At 38.9% G+C, this 15,829-nt stretch overlaps 1 protein-coding gene across 4 annotated transcripts in view; it reads right to left on the bottom strand.

Annotated features, from left to right (window-relative positions):
* ITGA8 (integrin subunit alpha 8) overlaps positions 1–15,829 on the bottom strand; it is a 167,951-nt gene that overhangs the window by 112,865 nt on the left and 39,257 nt on the right. For 3 of the 4 annotated variants that reach the window (XR_013993892.1, XR_013993893.1, XM_081057808.1), the window contains exons 7-11: positions 15,607–15,732; positions 14,619–14,663; positions 8,449–8,492; positions 7,009–7,065; positions 4,612–4,664 (exon numbers count right to left, since the gene is read on the bottom strand). Coding sequence is in view for 2 of the 4 variants with exons in the window: in XM_081057808.1 (XP_080913934.1) it covers positions 4,612–4,664; positions 7,009–7,065; positions 8,449–8,492; positions 14,619–14,663; positions 15,607–15,732 (325 nt within the window). In the remaining 2 variants the exon portion in view is untranslated. The remainder of the gene's footprint in view (positions 1–4,611; positions 4,665–7,008; positions 7,066–8,448; positions 8,493–14,618; positions 14,664–15,606; positions 15,733–15,829) is intronic. The other variant, XM_081057809.1, reaches the window with a different exon arrangement.

Below are 15,829 nucleotides of genomic sequence, written 5' to 3'. Positions count from 1 at the left end.
TTCTAGAGATCTAGTGTATGGCACGGTGACTATAGTTAATAATACTGTATTGTATACTGGAAATTTGCTAAGAGAGTAGATCTCGGAAGCTCTCACCATGTGTGCACACATGCGTGCGCGCGTGTACGCGCGCACATGCGCACACACACACACACACACACACACACACTCCAAAGGTAACTATGTGAGCAATGGATAAAGATGGATTACACAGATGGATATAGTCATTAGCTTGAACGTAGTTCATTTCACTACGTATGTCAAGCAACATGTTGTACACCTTAAATATAAACAGTTTTTATTTTAAAAAATAAAAATGAAAAATAAAAAAGGTTACTGGATTTCTTCAGTTCCAAATATACTACGTAGTTTACCCCATTTCCCAACTTTTAAAAGTAAGTGAGAGGCATGCCAGATATTTTACTCACTTATTAGATTGAAAATTCCTAGTAGTTACAGATGATAAACCCTTGCAGACTGAAATTATGTATTTTATAGAGCTTACTAAAGAGTTCTCTGTATATAGTTGAAAAATAGAAAAAAAACCGTGTTGGTTAAGTCAGCAGAAGGTCCAGGAACTAATCAAGACCTTCCCCTAGTTAATGTGTGATCTTGGGCAATTCGTTAACTTCTGTGCCTCAGTTTCCTGATGGGTGAATTTTAGATAGTTTCACGGGATTGTGGTATGAATCGTCACATGTTATGAGACGTCTTTTGCATGAAGATAATTTGAAAGGGAAAAAAATTGTCTGCTAATCATACATGATAAAATTTTGTTACTTAATAGCCATGTTAGGTTCAACAACAGTTTCATTGGAGAATAGAGATTTCTGCATTTGAAACTGCTAACAAACTGGAGAGACCAAATATATATATCCAGGAAAACTTTGACACAAGGATTCATGTTTGCTGCAAATCCCATGTAGCCTTAGGATCTCTGCTGCAAATCTGGCCAGAAATTGAGAATGATAAAAGCCCATGTTCTCAGAACAAGGCCACATGTATCTGACACGGACTCATCCCGGAGTTTAGGAAAAGTCACTGCCACACACCTGATCTGCTGCAATTCTTTTCTTGTTCGGCTAAGATTTTTGAGGAACTGAAGGTTTATGTCTCTTCCTAGATGGGTTGTTTTGTACTTTCCCTGAGGATGAGAACCCATCCAGGGCAGTAAGGACACTGGCTGTCACTGTTACTAGTTGTTTTCCAGCCCCCATCCTGGGATCAAGTATAATCCCAGAAACACAAGCGGCTATGTTTTCCCTATTTGTGTCTATTGGAAAGCCAACAATATCAAGTGATTGTTCTAGAAACACAAGTGCTACAAAGACAATGGCAAATTATATCTTCATTATCATAATCTCAGTCTTCACATGAGTTGTCTATCTTTATTTGGGATGAAAGGTTCTCAGTGGCTTCATAGCCACTTTTAATAGGACTTGAATTTACGGAGCATCTAAGTAATTTAAAACAGCAAATTACATACAGACTGAGAATCTGTGGGCACTTTATTTTTAAAAATAGCAATATTAAGATAATGAATGTATTTTTCAATGCAGTCTAAAGAAGTCAGAATATACTGACTAATAAGAAAGAAATAATGTGCATAGCAATTTTTAAGAACATCAAAAAAGACCAAATTATCACTGGAAAATTCCTGTGTTTGTTACTACCATGTTGTTTTGATCGGCAGGAAACCAATGAGGTTCTTTTCTCACAAGTTTTCTTTTTCTTCTTAACATGGCAAAAAAAAAAGTACTATAAACATTGTCACAAAACTTTGCTATAGACTAAAATGCATGTGTTTTCAGGAAGGAGACAGTGCCCTGCAGGGCATATTGTGAAACTGGGGGAAAGTTGAAAGGATTCAAAGCTGAGTGAACCATGGAAGGGAACATACTGAGTTAATCTATGTCCTAGAAAATGCTCTGTGGCTTCCAGGAAGAAGCCCTTGGCCTTGTTGTGCCACCATCTGTGGAGAGAAATATGTCTACACATATCCCAAAGGCCACTGTGAGACTTTTTGTTTTCCCTAAACAATGGGCTTCTTAAATCTGGACAACATGACAAGTTTAGGACTCAAGTTTATCTTGAGCAATATTCTTCCTAATTACTAAAAGGCTCTTAGTAACTGTATTTAATTACTAAAATGCAGTTCATCCAGGTTGGAAATGATGAGTGGTGGTCCTAATGGTTACTTTCTTTTCACAACTCAGGCAGCTGAAGATGAAAGCAATTTGATTTTGAATTATCTGCTTCTAGGATAAGGCTGGCATTCAAATACACCTTTGAAATCTCTCCAGAGCATGGCTACTTCTACTTCCTGTCACTGCTATGGCTGTGGTCCAAGCCTCTCTCCTGCCTCACCTGGCTTATGGCAATGGGCTTCCAGAAGGCCTCCGGCCGTCGAGACCCTGCAGACACAGCATACCTGCTAAAACCAAAGGTGGAGCAAGCCACTGCCTCACTCTGAATTCTCCAGGGGCTCATAAGATAGATGAGGTGTCCTTCTTGGAAACAGATTCATCTATCTAGGGTGGAGTCTGCGTGGCACTGGGTAAACCCGTTTAGAGGAAAAGCAGTGTTCATAAACCTTCATGAACCCGCTGCCCACTGCGACCTCTCCTTATGTCTTTAATGTTTCTGGATCATGCCAGCAGCTTCCCCCTCCAGGAATTTGAACACTCTTCCACATATATCATCGTGGCTTGCCTCCTCACCTTCTTCGTGTCTTTTCTCAGTTATAACTTTAACATGCAGGCCTTCCCTACCTACCTGATTAAAATCGTATACCTCCCCATTGGCCCTATGCCCCTTCTGTTCTTGTTCTTGCAAGTTTAGTTAATAGACTTTATTTTTCAGAGCAGTTTTAGGTTCAAAGCAAACTGGAGCAGCCAGTACTGAGAGTTCCCATGTGCTCCCTCTCCAGTGCCCCATGCACAGCCTCCTCTGTTACCAACATCCCCACCAGACGGCTACATTTGTTACAACGGATGAACCTACATTGACCCATCATAATCACCCAAGTCCATACGTTACATTAGGGTTCACGCTTGGTGATGTACTTTCTATGGGTCTTGATAAATGCATGACATGTACCCACCATTATAGTGTCATACAGGACAGTTTCACTGCCCTAAAAACCCTCTGGGCTCCGTCTGCGTATCCCTCTCTCCCCCACAGCCCATGGCAACCACTGATCCTTTTCCTGTCTCCATAGTTTTGTCTTTTCCAGAATGTCCTATAGTTGGAATCATACAGTATGTTGCCTTTTCAGATTGGTTTCTTTTACTTAGTAATATGTATTTAAGGTTCCTCCATGTCTTTTCATAGTTTGAAAACTCATTTCTTTTTAGCACTGAATAGATATTCCATTGCCAGCATGTACCCCAGTTCATTAATCTGTTTACCTGTTGAAGGACAGTTTGGTTGTTTTCAGCCTATTTCTTTTCCTACATACTGCTCATCACCATCTAACACACTCTTGGCTTGACTTGTTCATTTTTTGTCCGTAGCTTCTATACCTCCCCAACTCTAGTATAACCTTTATGAGGGTGGGGTTTTCTATTTTGTTCTCTGCTATATCCCAGCACGTAGAACTGTACTAGTGTATAGTAGGTACTTGGGAAATATACATTCAATGAAAGAATATTGAAAAGGTATTTTCCAAAAGGCACAAAAGTTACTAACTGTATCTCTAATCATATGCCACCGCATGATGTATAAAGTGCATTTCTAGCTTTACGCAGGTCACAGCTAAGGTCAATGATGAATCTCAAGTACTGAGATTCAGTATCTCAAGTACTGAGATCTTGGAACACAGTCAGGATTCTTCAGGTATTTGCTCTCTACAAAAATGTGAGCTCTGTGAGAGGAGAAAACTGTTCTGCCTTACTTACCACTATATTCTGGCCGCCAAGAACAATGCCTGGTCCATAGTAAGTGCTCCAACAATATTAATTGAATGGACAATCAGTTCATCTCAATTTATTAGTTTTCTTATTCGGTCATTTGTCTTATCTGTCAGTTAGGTGCTTTTAGTGAATCAAAGAGATATTTAATAATAATTTATTGTTGAAGTAATAACTCAAATGCAACCATAATTTATCATCTTGTTTGCTCCAAGCTCAATTGTAATTTACTGATATAATCTTTAAAAAATTACATTATTATTTCATCCCTTCTATGGGTGTTTACTAGTCTGTTGGTTAAAGCAATGTCCGGAGAAAAAAATACTTCTTTATGTGCAAATGTTTAATGAATGTGTCATGTACTAAGGGGTGAAGGGAGACAGATGAGCAGATTCTTCAACAGCTGTGGACTTTGTGTGGTCAAGGACTATTCAATTCATAAAACTGAAGACAACATGAAGTAAAATAGTCCCTTTCTAGCAGTAGAAAACTGCTGGAAAATCTCAGTAAAGATGTAAACTAGAATGACAGAGGATTCTTTAGTAGATGTATCCTGTTGCCCTGAAAGAAAAAAGTTAAAACAAGAGAGCCTCTATCTTGTTGAGGAAGTATAGAAAGATGTATTTCATCAAGGAAGAAATATAACATTTTTATGGATGAGTATAATACATGGTGAGTGAGGAAGCTCTTATTAACTTACCCATCATTGTTAACATCAGATACTGCAACTGTATATCCAAAATAAGATGCCATCTGCAAAGGAAAACCATAAGAGGATATATTTTGTGTTAAAAGAGTCATTTTTATAGTCATGTCTCAATTTGTCCTGAAAGATTAATCTCATTGCAGCACATTTGTGCATTTAAATTCACAGACTCTTGGATGTGGACAGAGTCTTGGAGTCATTTAGTCTAACCCCTGACCCAATGCATAATTTTCCCCTCAACACCCCTGACATCTGCTTGGACATCCTCTGGAGATGTTCAACAATCAGCCCATTCAATTTGTGGTCTCAGTTATTAGAATTTTCTTTGCTAAACTCTGATCCGTCTATAACTACGTGTCCTTAATTCTACCTACTTCTGCAATCTTGAACCTCACAGAATAAATCAAATTCCACTGTCATACGAAATCTCATAAGGAAATATTTTCAGCTGGTTCACCATCCTGGGCTCCTCCTTCTTAGAGATACCAAAGAACACATCAGAACCCATGAGTACACTGAGTGTAACTAACCAGAGTGCCATCAGCTTCCCCATATTCTAGCTCTTAAATTTTTGTTTTTCAACCTGTGCTTTCAAGATTTGTAATCTTTTCTGATTTGGCCCATAGTTTCAGCTTGTCAAGATTTTTTTGTCTCCATGTTCTGCCATCCAATGCTTTAGTGACTTAGTGCCCCATTAATCACAATCCGCTAGAAAGTGTGCTCCACAGAAAGTGGTCTGTGTTGTTCACCTTTCCGTCGGCACTGCATGACCTGGGCCTAGCTTAAAACAGGTGCCAGTACTCTCTGCAGAGAGAACGAATACATGAGTTAACAAATGTTGCACAATAATTCAATTCCCCCACCTCTTTTCTCTATCCCAAACATACATTGTGTGAAATTCTTCCTCCTGGTGTAGTGTTGTGTGGCCTTTACTCAGAGGAATTTCATCTATGATGTATTAAGTTCTGAGGTTCAAGATTGCAGAACTAGGTGGCATTGAGGATGAGAAGTTATAGAAAGGCCAAATTATTTAACAGTGTTTAAAAGCTTATAATGATAAAAAATGTAAAATGAATCTGAGCAAAGAAGTCTTGCCAAATGGTTTAATGAATTAAACCATTAATTATCACCACTTGGGAATAATGTTCAAAGTTCATAAATCCATCCAACTTCACTATCATCCCAGCCTTATTTCTCCATATTTACCACAAAAGTATCATGAGAGATGTTGTTAAATGCTTTGTTAAAAACTGCAGAATAATGGATAAACTAAAGCCCCAATTTTGGGGGTAGAGGGAGGAATGTAAAAAATGCTCAGTGTTCATTGAAAAACTCTATTAATCAAAATTGCTTGACAATGTATTATTCCAAATTTATGTCTCTCGCTAACAGTTGAGCATTTTTCAGTATCTCATACTATAATCCAGAAGGCCAAGACGTAACTTGGCCAGATTAAAATGTGAGACTTGCTAGAAGCTCGGTAACCTGGGTTGGCGGCTAAGAGAGAAAATTGATTGCCCAAAGAAACTAATTCAACTCACGATTGGCTCCCTTAGATGGCAGTACCACATTCATTGGTTAAAGAAATGTGGTGAATTTCCATAGGTCACAACACCTAGGGAAACGCAGGGTAGTTAATGAATGTGACCCCAAGCCATGTTACATGAGGAGAGTGACAGAAGCCTGTTTTCAGAAAGTTGGCCCATTCTTAATAAGACCTCAGCCAGTGACTGAGTATGGAGCACTTCCTAACTGGGAGGCAGGGAACAGAACCAGGTAGCTTGTCAACCTCGTATAATGTTAGGATCAAGGCAGGGCTCCAGTCACAGTGAGGAAGGGAGGTAGTGCCCAGGCCCGTTGACTCAACCACTAGTGGGACCTACAAGAAGCCTATGTCTTCTCAGAGGAAGGCGGGAATCCAGAACTCACCACTAGGCACACTACATGCAGGACTGCAATATAACAGGCTCTTCTCCGATCCCAGCAATATAACATGGTCCCTCTCAGATCCCAGCAATATAACAGGCTCTTCTCCGATCCCAGCAATATAATGTGGTCCCTCTCAGAACCCAACAATATAACAAGATCCCTCTCAGATCCTAGCAGTTAGTGGCATTTTGGCTTTTAAGAATCATATTCTCTATGACTTACCACTACCTGAAATTATCATGGGCACTTATCTGTTTGTTTATTGTCTTCCCCCAATTCCCTTTCCCAGTGGCATGAAAGTTGGGATCTTGGTTTTATTCCCAGTGCCTAGAACAGCTTCCAGAACATAGTAGGTACACAGTAAATATTTATTTTATTTTATGAATGAATAAATGATATAAGTATTACTATATGCTATTAGTACCTAGTGGCAGTAATTATTTGATATTAAAATGTCTTTACCTGTTCACCAGTGAAATTCTGAATAAAGGTCATGTCTGTAGAGTTAATGATTGAAACCTGAAATTACAGAAATTAGATAGGTTACATTATTTGCTATAGCATTGGAGAAAAAAAAATAATAACTTAAATCATTTTTAAATTTTGCGGAAGAGTGATAAATGGTTAGCTATATATAAAATAAAAATGTAAGGCCATGAGAATGATCTTTAAAGGAATCCAGTTGAACCTTTTGTTTATGGTTAAGTCTGGGATCCTTTCAGACAAAATGCGTGCTTCCTACTCTGAAGTAGAGAAATAATATTTGAATTCAAAAATACTGAGAGCAGTTAATATGATGGTCAGTTAAATGATCTAATCAGGATTTTTGTGCATATCCCACTGTGAGAGATTGGAGATTATGGCTCTTTGCAAAAAATGAAATTTTAATGTTATTCACATAGCACAATTATTCCTTTAAATTCTATTTTGCCAACCCCAATTCTGTACATATTACCAGGTTAGTAGAATTAAAAAAGAAAAGAAAAGATTTAAAATATTTTTATTTCAAAAGTTTTTCTTTCCATAAGCTTTACTTATCTTCTTTTCCTATTTGTGTGGTAACTAGTTATAGTGGGTTTGAATACTCCATGTTTCTATTTGGAAGTAGGGTCTTTTCAATTGAAATAAGTTAAGGATCTCGAGATAAAACTCATCCTGGGTTTAGGGTGGGCCGCATATCTAATGACTGGTGTCCTTGTAAGAAAAGGGAGGACACACATGGATACAGATGGACAAACGCCATATGAAAACCAAGCCACAAATGGAGTTTAAGCTGCTGGATGACAAGGAAAGGCAGGGCTGTGTGAAGCGGGAAGAGGCAAGGAGGGTGCTCCCCTACGTGCACTGGAAGGAGGGTGACCCTGCAGACACCTTGCTTTCCGACTTCAGGCCTCGTGAGAGAATAAATTTGCGTATTGTGAGCCACCCAGTGTGTGGTAATTTGTGATGGCCCTAGGGTAATAACATTTGATTTTATCATTTCTACCATAGAAGACATATTAATGTGTTGATCCTATCCACAATGGGATCCTCTGCAATTATTCCTAGATTAGGTACAAGGGTAGCTGGCTTCATGGGTGTGTGACCTGTGCAGTCACACAGGCCCCTGGCTCAGATGAACCGTGCCCTTGGTTTAATGTCCAGCTATCACCTGAAATTCTTAATGATTTTGAACAAGGTGCCCTGCATGTTCATTAGACACTGGGTCTTACTGATTATGGAGCTGATCCCTCACTTAGACCAGAAAAACAGAAAAATCTGGCCTCTTTTTGGAAGGAGGTAGGCATGGATCCATTAAGGTTTGCAATTAAAGGGCATTTAAAAAGATTTGAAAGTTGTATGAAACAAAACATTTCTGTGCATACATAAGAAAATATCCTGTAGTGCATTCTTCGTACTCACATATCCAAAATTCTGTGCTCCTCTGGGAACTCCAGCAACCAATTCTGGTGAGAAAAATGGTTATTTAGAAGGTGAATTACACATATACTTTAAAGCTATACAACAAACCAGTTAAAGATAGTGCTTTTTTTAAATGAGCACATCATGTAGGGAGCTGGAAGTTTGAAGTCATGGTTTTGCATGCATGGGATTTTGCTTCTGCTATAGACAATAGAAAACAGAAGACCAAAAGTCATACTCTGAGATTTACCAGTCTCCATCACCAGTCTCCATGTGTTTCTTCCTCCAGAACATACGCCTGGCTTCTCATGTCTGTGTGTGATTTGTAGGTTAACACTCTTACCTTGATTACTCCAGCTTTTATCGTGATGACATCTTCAGTATCAGTGTAAATACTAACAGCTCCTATCACACTATCATGTTAAAACAGCTTCGATTGCATAAGGAAAAGCCACATATCCTAGGTGATATGAGTCTGGCCCCCTGGAACTGTTTGTTGGCAGCAGAATTAGGACACAACCTGGCAGCCAAGGTGACCCCCAGAAAGAAGCATCAATCAATCAATTATAGACACACAGGAAACAACTCTGGTGGAAAGGGGCAGCATCTCCCAAGGCACAGAGATCTGGCTTCAGATTCAGAAAGCAATGGTTTTGATCCTTGGCTCTGCTGTATACTTGAGATAAGTCACTGAACCTAATTTTTTTCAGGCACCTTCAACAGGTAGGAGCTGGAATTGCTGTTTACCAAAGATCATTCCAGCTCTTGTTTCTGTAAACCTAAATTATTCTTTGATTCATTGGGGTTAAAATTTTAATTTAAAGAAGAAGAGCCTGGAAGAGAGGCCCCTTCGATTCAATTCCTCTTCCTCCAATCCTGCCCCTGAGGAGAGAGCACAAATTCCATCAGGAACTCTATCCCGTGTGCTGAACTCTCCCCGGTGTGCTGAACTCCAGCAGGGCTGGGTGCGCCTGAGGCTACCATTAATAATCAGAGAAGACTCCTTTGGGGTTAGATGTTGGACTTGTCCGTAGTAAATTAACTCATTTAAACCAACAAATATTTACAGGCAAACAGGATATGCAGTGAACAAAACAGACAAAATTGCCTGCTGTCATGGAGCTAATCCTCTAGTTGGAAGAAGCAGTCAAGCAGATAAGGTTGCAGATAAGAAGCAGATAAGGTTGATGGAGAAAACTAAGCAGTACCATGATACAGCGATTGCTGGAGTTGGGATGAAGAAGGACTTGTGATTTATTAGGGTAGTCATGGAAGGACTTAGAGAGAAGGTGACTCTTGAGCAAAGACTGAAGAAAGTGAGGAAGTAAATATTACGGAGATTGGGGAGAAATACGTTCTAGTCAGAGGGAATGAGTCAAAGGTCCTGAGGTACAAGTGTGTCTGGCGTATTCAAAGGCTAGCAAGGAGACCAGGGTGGCTGGAGTAGAGGGACCGAGAGGTAGAGGAGTAGGAGTCGAGGTCACAGTAGTTAGTAGCTTGATGATTAGAGTCTTTTAGGTCATTGTGAAGACTTGGATTTTAGACTGAATGCATTGGGACATCATCAGGAGCAAAGAAATGACAGGATCTGATGTCTGTTTTTAAAGGGCCACTCTAGCTGCTGGGTTTAGGGTAGAACACAGGAGGGCAAGGATGAACACACAGAAGCCAGTTAGGAAGCTATTGCAATAATGCCCATGGGTACTGGGATCAGTAGATGCCGTGGAGGAGATGAGACATGGTCAGATTCTGGTCTTCTTTTGAGAGTTTAGTTAGCAGGATTTGCTCATGGGTAAGATATAGATGGGGTATAAGAGAAAGAGCACAGTTCAAGGCTGACTTCAAGGTGTTTGGTTTGAGTAACTGGGAGGTTGGCATTGCCACTTACTGAAACGGAGATGACGGAGGGGAGGGCATGTGCCAGTGGGAAGACCTAAGCTCGGTTACGAGCACATTAAGTTTAGGATAGCTATTCAGATAGAGATGTTGAGTGGAGAGCTGGATACATGAACTTGGACTTCAGTGTAAGCTGGAGAAGTAAGTGAGACTGGATGAGATTGTCCAAAGAGAATTCAAAGAGTAAAAAAGAGTCCAGATAGTTCACCCTGGAACACGTGAATGAGGTGAGGGAAATTAAAGAGGAACCAGTAAAACAGAGGGAGAAGGACCTGCCAGTGTCTGGGAAGGCAAGGGAAGAAATGAGGAGGGATTGATTAACTCTGGCAAATGCTCCTGTTTGTCTAGGAAGATGAGCTGCATGGAGACCTCTGGTTTGCTTGACAGGAGCAGTTTCACTAGAGGGGTAGTGGTCTGTTCTAACAGGAGTGACTTTAAGAGAAGGGAAGCTGCAGAACTAGCAGACAGAGATACAGGCAGAGAACAGGGAGGGCTGTTTTGAAGCAGAGCAATACAGGCAGCAGCTGGAAGGGAAAGTGGGATAAGAGATTTTTTTTAAGATGGGAGAAATAAGAGTGTGCTCGTATGTTGGTGGAAGTGATCCCATAGAAAGGGAAAAAACTGATGATGTGAGATAGAGAACCAAGAATAGCTAGAGTCGCATCTCTGAGTCACAAAAGGGGTGGGATCTGGTGCAAAGTGGAATGATTAGCTTTCAATAGGAGCATGGACAGGTCAACTGTCACAACAGGAGGGAAGGGGAAGTGAGCCCTTAAACAATGAAATGGGGTTCAGAAAAACTAAGCTGTCTGGATAGGTGGTGAGGAAAGCTGTTAGAATTGGTAGCACGCTGCTTGGTTTTCAGTAATCTGTTTGGTAGGAATTAAATAATGGAGTTGCTTGATTTCAGGATCAGGCTTGTCAACCAGGAAAGATTAAGAGAAATTATGCCATTTGAGATACAGGGCAACTACTACATCTCACATCCCACAAACACTCAGAATTTCATTGAAAAACATCAACCATCATCATACTCAGGAACTTTGGAGTCTGTAACTTAATATGACCATGACACAAAGACGTTATTAAATGTAATATTGATTAAAAGTGTTCATAACTGTTTAAAAATGATCAAGCCAGTAAATTGATTGGAATCTGAAGCAAGTTAGGAGAACTGTCACTCAACTACCTAAATATTCAGTGAGAAGGAAAAATAGGAGACTGTTCTTAGAACCATTTCAATAACTCATGGCAAAACCTTTAGAGGTCTCTTAATATTATAAGTATGTTCAGGAAAGTTTTAGATCTCTGGCCTCAAAATACATGATGTGGATATCAAACCCACTGGTGAGAAGCAGAAAGGAAGCCAGGGTTTTTTGAATGTCTTCTACCCACTGGACAATGTGGCATGTTTTTTATAATATTTCCCTCACTAAACCTCTCATAAATAGTCCCTTTTTGGCAGGTTGGGAAATCGAGGCTTAGAAAGGTTCAGTCACCATACATAGTTAGTGAGTAGTAGAATTCAAGAACTGGCAGCAAAATCAACATTTTTTTTTCCATCATATTAAATGAACTTCCTAGCATTCATTAGGGAAAGATCAATTTCTTGGGCCTTAGCTCACCACGTCTCATTTTAAAATGAGAATGGAGGACCTTTTTTGAGCACATTTGAAAATTAGATGAAAGTGATGGATCTTCTCACCAGAAAAATTCACATGCATATAAAATTTTGCATACAATTACTAGGGGTTCAAATGCCATGAAGTCCCCCCAAGAGTTATAAGGATCCAGTATTAAGAATCTCTCATCTCTGGACATCAAATTGCTCACTTGTTTTCATAGAATTCCGATTCCTTCTTGTCTAAGTAAGTAAATAGTGAATATGGACATTCTTGGACTGGGAGTGTTCTGATGAACAGATTATGAACTCTGCTAGTGCCTTTACTTTAAGATACCTGCAAATCACTTAAAATTTGGATCTATTTTCTAGATATTCTGAGATCCAATGGAAAATTCTGATTTTCTACCATCTTTCCACACGATGAGTTGTCATACATCATCGTTAATTTTCCTGGGTGAGAACTGTGTGCTCTTCTGGAAAGCTTTCCAACAAGAGCTTAGCTCTCTGTTTAAAAATTACTTGGCACGTTTCGCACTTTCCTTTGCTAAATCATTGATTTTAAGATCTGACTTTATAAAGGTGATAGTTATTCAATTCTGTCTATGATGGTCCCTAACCCAAAGGTTCTTACTATAGCCAATATTTAAATAGCGCTTTTATGTGTCAGGTGTTGCACTGTCTTATGAATATATAGGATTAACACATTTAATCCTCACAAGAATCTTTTTTTATATATAAATTTTATTGGGGAATATTGGAGAACAGTATGTTTCTCTAGGGCCTATCAGCTCCAAGTTGTCCTTCAATCTAGTTGTGGAGGACGCAGCTCACTGGCCCATGCAGGAATCGAACTGGCAACCCTGTTGTTCAGAGCTCGTGCTCTAACCAACAGCCACCTGGCCACCCCCAAGAATCTTTTGATAGATGATACTATCATCACCATCATCAAACCTCTATAGGAATAAAGAAATGGAGGCACTGGGTTGTTAGGTAACTAGGTCATAGAGCTAGTAAGTAGCAAAGTCATGGTCTACAGTTTTAATCATGACAATAAATACTGTTCTGATTAGGAGGTGAAAGTATTTATGTGAAAGGGAAGGGAAACAATTACATCAATAGAAGGAAAGAATTTCTATAGGTGCAGATAAAGTAAAATTGTGATGCTAATTCTAAAGAATGTTTTTAATTTTCAGTCCATTAGCCATCAGTCAGGTAGTCAAAATATCTGATTTCTGGTTATCGTTGCAAACAGTTGTTTAGGACACGATGTTGCTTTTGACCCAGTCCAAAGGTTATTTTGCTCTGTTTGAACATTCCATAGGTTTGAGGCATAAGATGTGCAAGACAGTTCCTCTGGGATGGCAGCTCCAACTCCATTTTAAAGCGGCTCCACTTATTATTATTTTTACAAATGTCTTGTCAACATGAAACCACTAAAAGAGCTGTGATGATTCCTAAAGATGGCCATATTTCATTTACTGTTAATTATTTGTGAATTAGTTAAAACACATTAGTGAAAAGCAGTTGTGTTCATATGAAACAAGATAGAAAATTGCAAATATTGATTGCTGGTTGGGTATTCAATAAATATTACTAGTAAAGTAAAAGCTACCATTTATTGTCTTGTATATGGTAGGTATTGCTATGGATTGAATGTCTGTGTCCCGTGAAATTCATATGATGAATCCTAACCCCCAATGTGATGGATGAGGAAGTGGGGACCTCTGGGAGGTGATTAGATCATGAACGTAAGTCCTCATGAATGGGATTAGTTCTGTGTTTAGAACTTTACCCTAGCACTTACTACAGTGTTTTAATCAGATAATTTGTGCTCATTGTTTAATGTCTGTCAGCCCCATTAGACTGTAAACTCTGAGATTAAGGACCATTTATTCACCTCTGTGTGTTCAACACTTCACACAAAGCCTGGTATGTAGCAGGTGCTCAAAAAATATTTAATGAATGAATGAATGGTAAATGCCTTAAAAAAGGCAAAATGAGATGATATAGGAGTTTAAAGAGGAAAACTAAGGAAGGATTTCTGGAGGAAATAACATTTGAAATTGACCTAACCCCCCCTCCTCAAAATGAGTAGCATTTGACCACTGGAAAATGAGGATGGATACAGAGGAGGGAAAACAAAAAGTGAGGGGCATATATGAGAATATGGATTAGTTTGTTCTGTTATTTTAGGTTTGGGCATCTCCAAAGGGAAAAAGGAAATAGTGTGGAGATGTTGGGCTGTTGTTGGATAGAGAGTTTAATTTGAACATGTCTGATAAGAGATTCCAGAGACTAAAATGAGGGATCTTGATTCCTCACATTTGATGTGTCACTAACAGCATGGCTTTTGTCTAAGTCACTTAATCATCTGTATTTTTTTCATTCCTGTCTTAGGACTACTGGGCTAATTTTTATTGCTTAACTAGATTTGTAAAGATTGGTATTCAGTCTTCTGAAATCCTTTGAGACTTAAAAATCTGTGCCAAAGTGTTCTTTTTTCCTACAAAATATTATCATATACATTCTGGGATTCTATTTATATACATTTTGTGTAGCAAACAAAATTACACTTGTAAAAGGTCTTTTTAGATCATTTTACCTTATCCCCATGTGTTATAAAGGACTTACATTTAACAATGTCTCTCACCTTGCTGAGAATCTCCTGTAAATTCCCCAGCAGCAACTGAATATCCTGTTTTAAAGAAAAGAGACAAACTAATTACAAGTTTATGAGGCTTTACCAATGAGCTCTATATCTAGAAAACTGAAAGAACTACCATAGTACTGCTTTGTATAGAAATCTCAACAAATGTTACAACATAAAAGTTTAGGGTTCTATAAAGGGTAAAATTAATTGAACCAATAGGAACACTTTTATACTAAATCCTGGAGGCTCAATAGACCCGCTACGCCTGAGTGTGGCCACACAGTCAGACTCTGAAGTCACTTTTTAAAGCAGGAATGCTTCATACCCCACCTTCAATTGTAAATGGTGGCTATTGGATTTTAAGGTAACTGATTCACTGGGATCAGACATGATACTTTTAAAGGTATCTTTTGTGCAGAGGTTTTGCTATTTGTGATCACCAACGAGGCCTACTTCCTAATTCATTTAATGACGGTCTTCCACAAATTTCATTTAGCTCTAAAGTGAGGTGAGGTGACAAAACATAACTATAACTTTTAAAAATTCATTGAGCAATCAAAATGCCAATAGGATACCAAAGGTGAGAAACAGTAGTGATGAAATGATATTGTACATAATGAATTTTGAGGTCATTCTAGCAACTGGAATGTCTCTTGCTGTTGCTCTAGAAACCAGAAAGGCCGCTATTATATTGCCTGTGTAGTACCAGGCAGCCCCACTAATCCACAGTATTTACTACCGGCAAAATATCTTATATGCAAGAGACTGTTTAGAGAGCCTATAAATTAGCTTTCAAATCATGTAGGTTATGTGTCATGTGCCATGACTGAATCAAAAGAAAAGAAAAGAGTCCACTCTGAGGTAATAAGAAAGGAAAACGTGCATAAGGTACCAAATAATATCAGGTAACTGAGGGATAAACTTTGTCTCTATATTTAATATGTTTGTCTATTGAGAAACCACAAATGTTTTGAGCAATGTATCTCACCAAGGTAACTATCATCGTAGGAAGCTGGAGCCACTTCTGTCTGTTTTTCTCGAGCCAATTTCCTTAGAATATCCTTGAATGAGTAATTTGCAATGATGTCTGCAATACTGGCAGTGATCACCTGACCTGCATTCAAACGAATTAAATACATCTATTGAATGAATACAAGAGGCAGGCCCTCCCTCAGCAGACACAGAACATCTGAACAACACATACATCCTTA

The sequence above is a fragment of the Rhinolophus hipposideros genome, assembly GCF_964194185.1.
Source record: "Rhinolophus hipposideros genome assembly, chromosome: 1".
In the NCBI taxonomy this organism is placed as follows: Eukaryota; Metazoa; Chordata; class Mammalia; order Chiroptera; family Rhinolophidae; genus Rhinolophus; species Rhinolophus hipposideros.
Note: the sequence above shows the minus strand (reverse complement) of the source record. Positions and strands in the feature narration are given on the sequence as shown.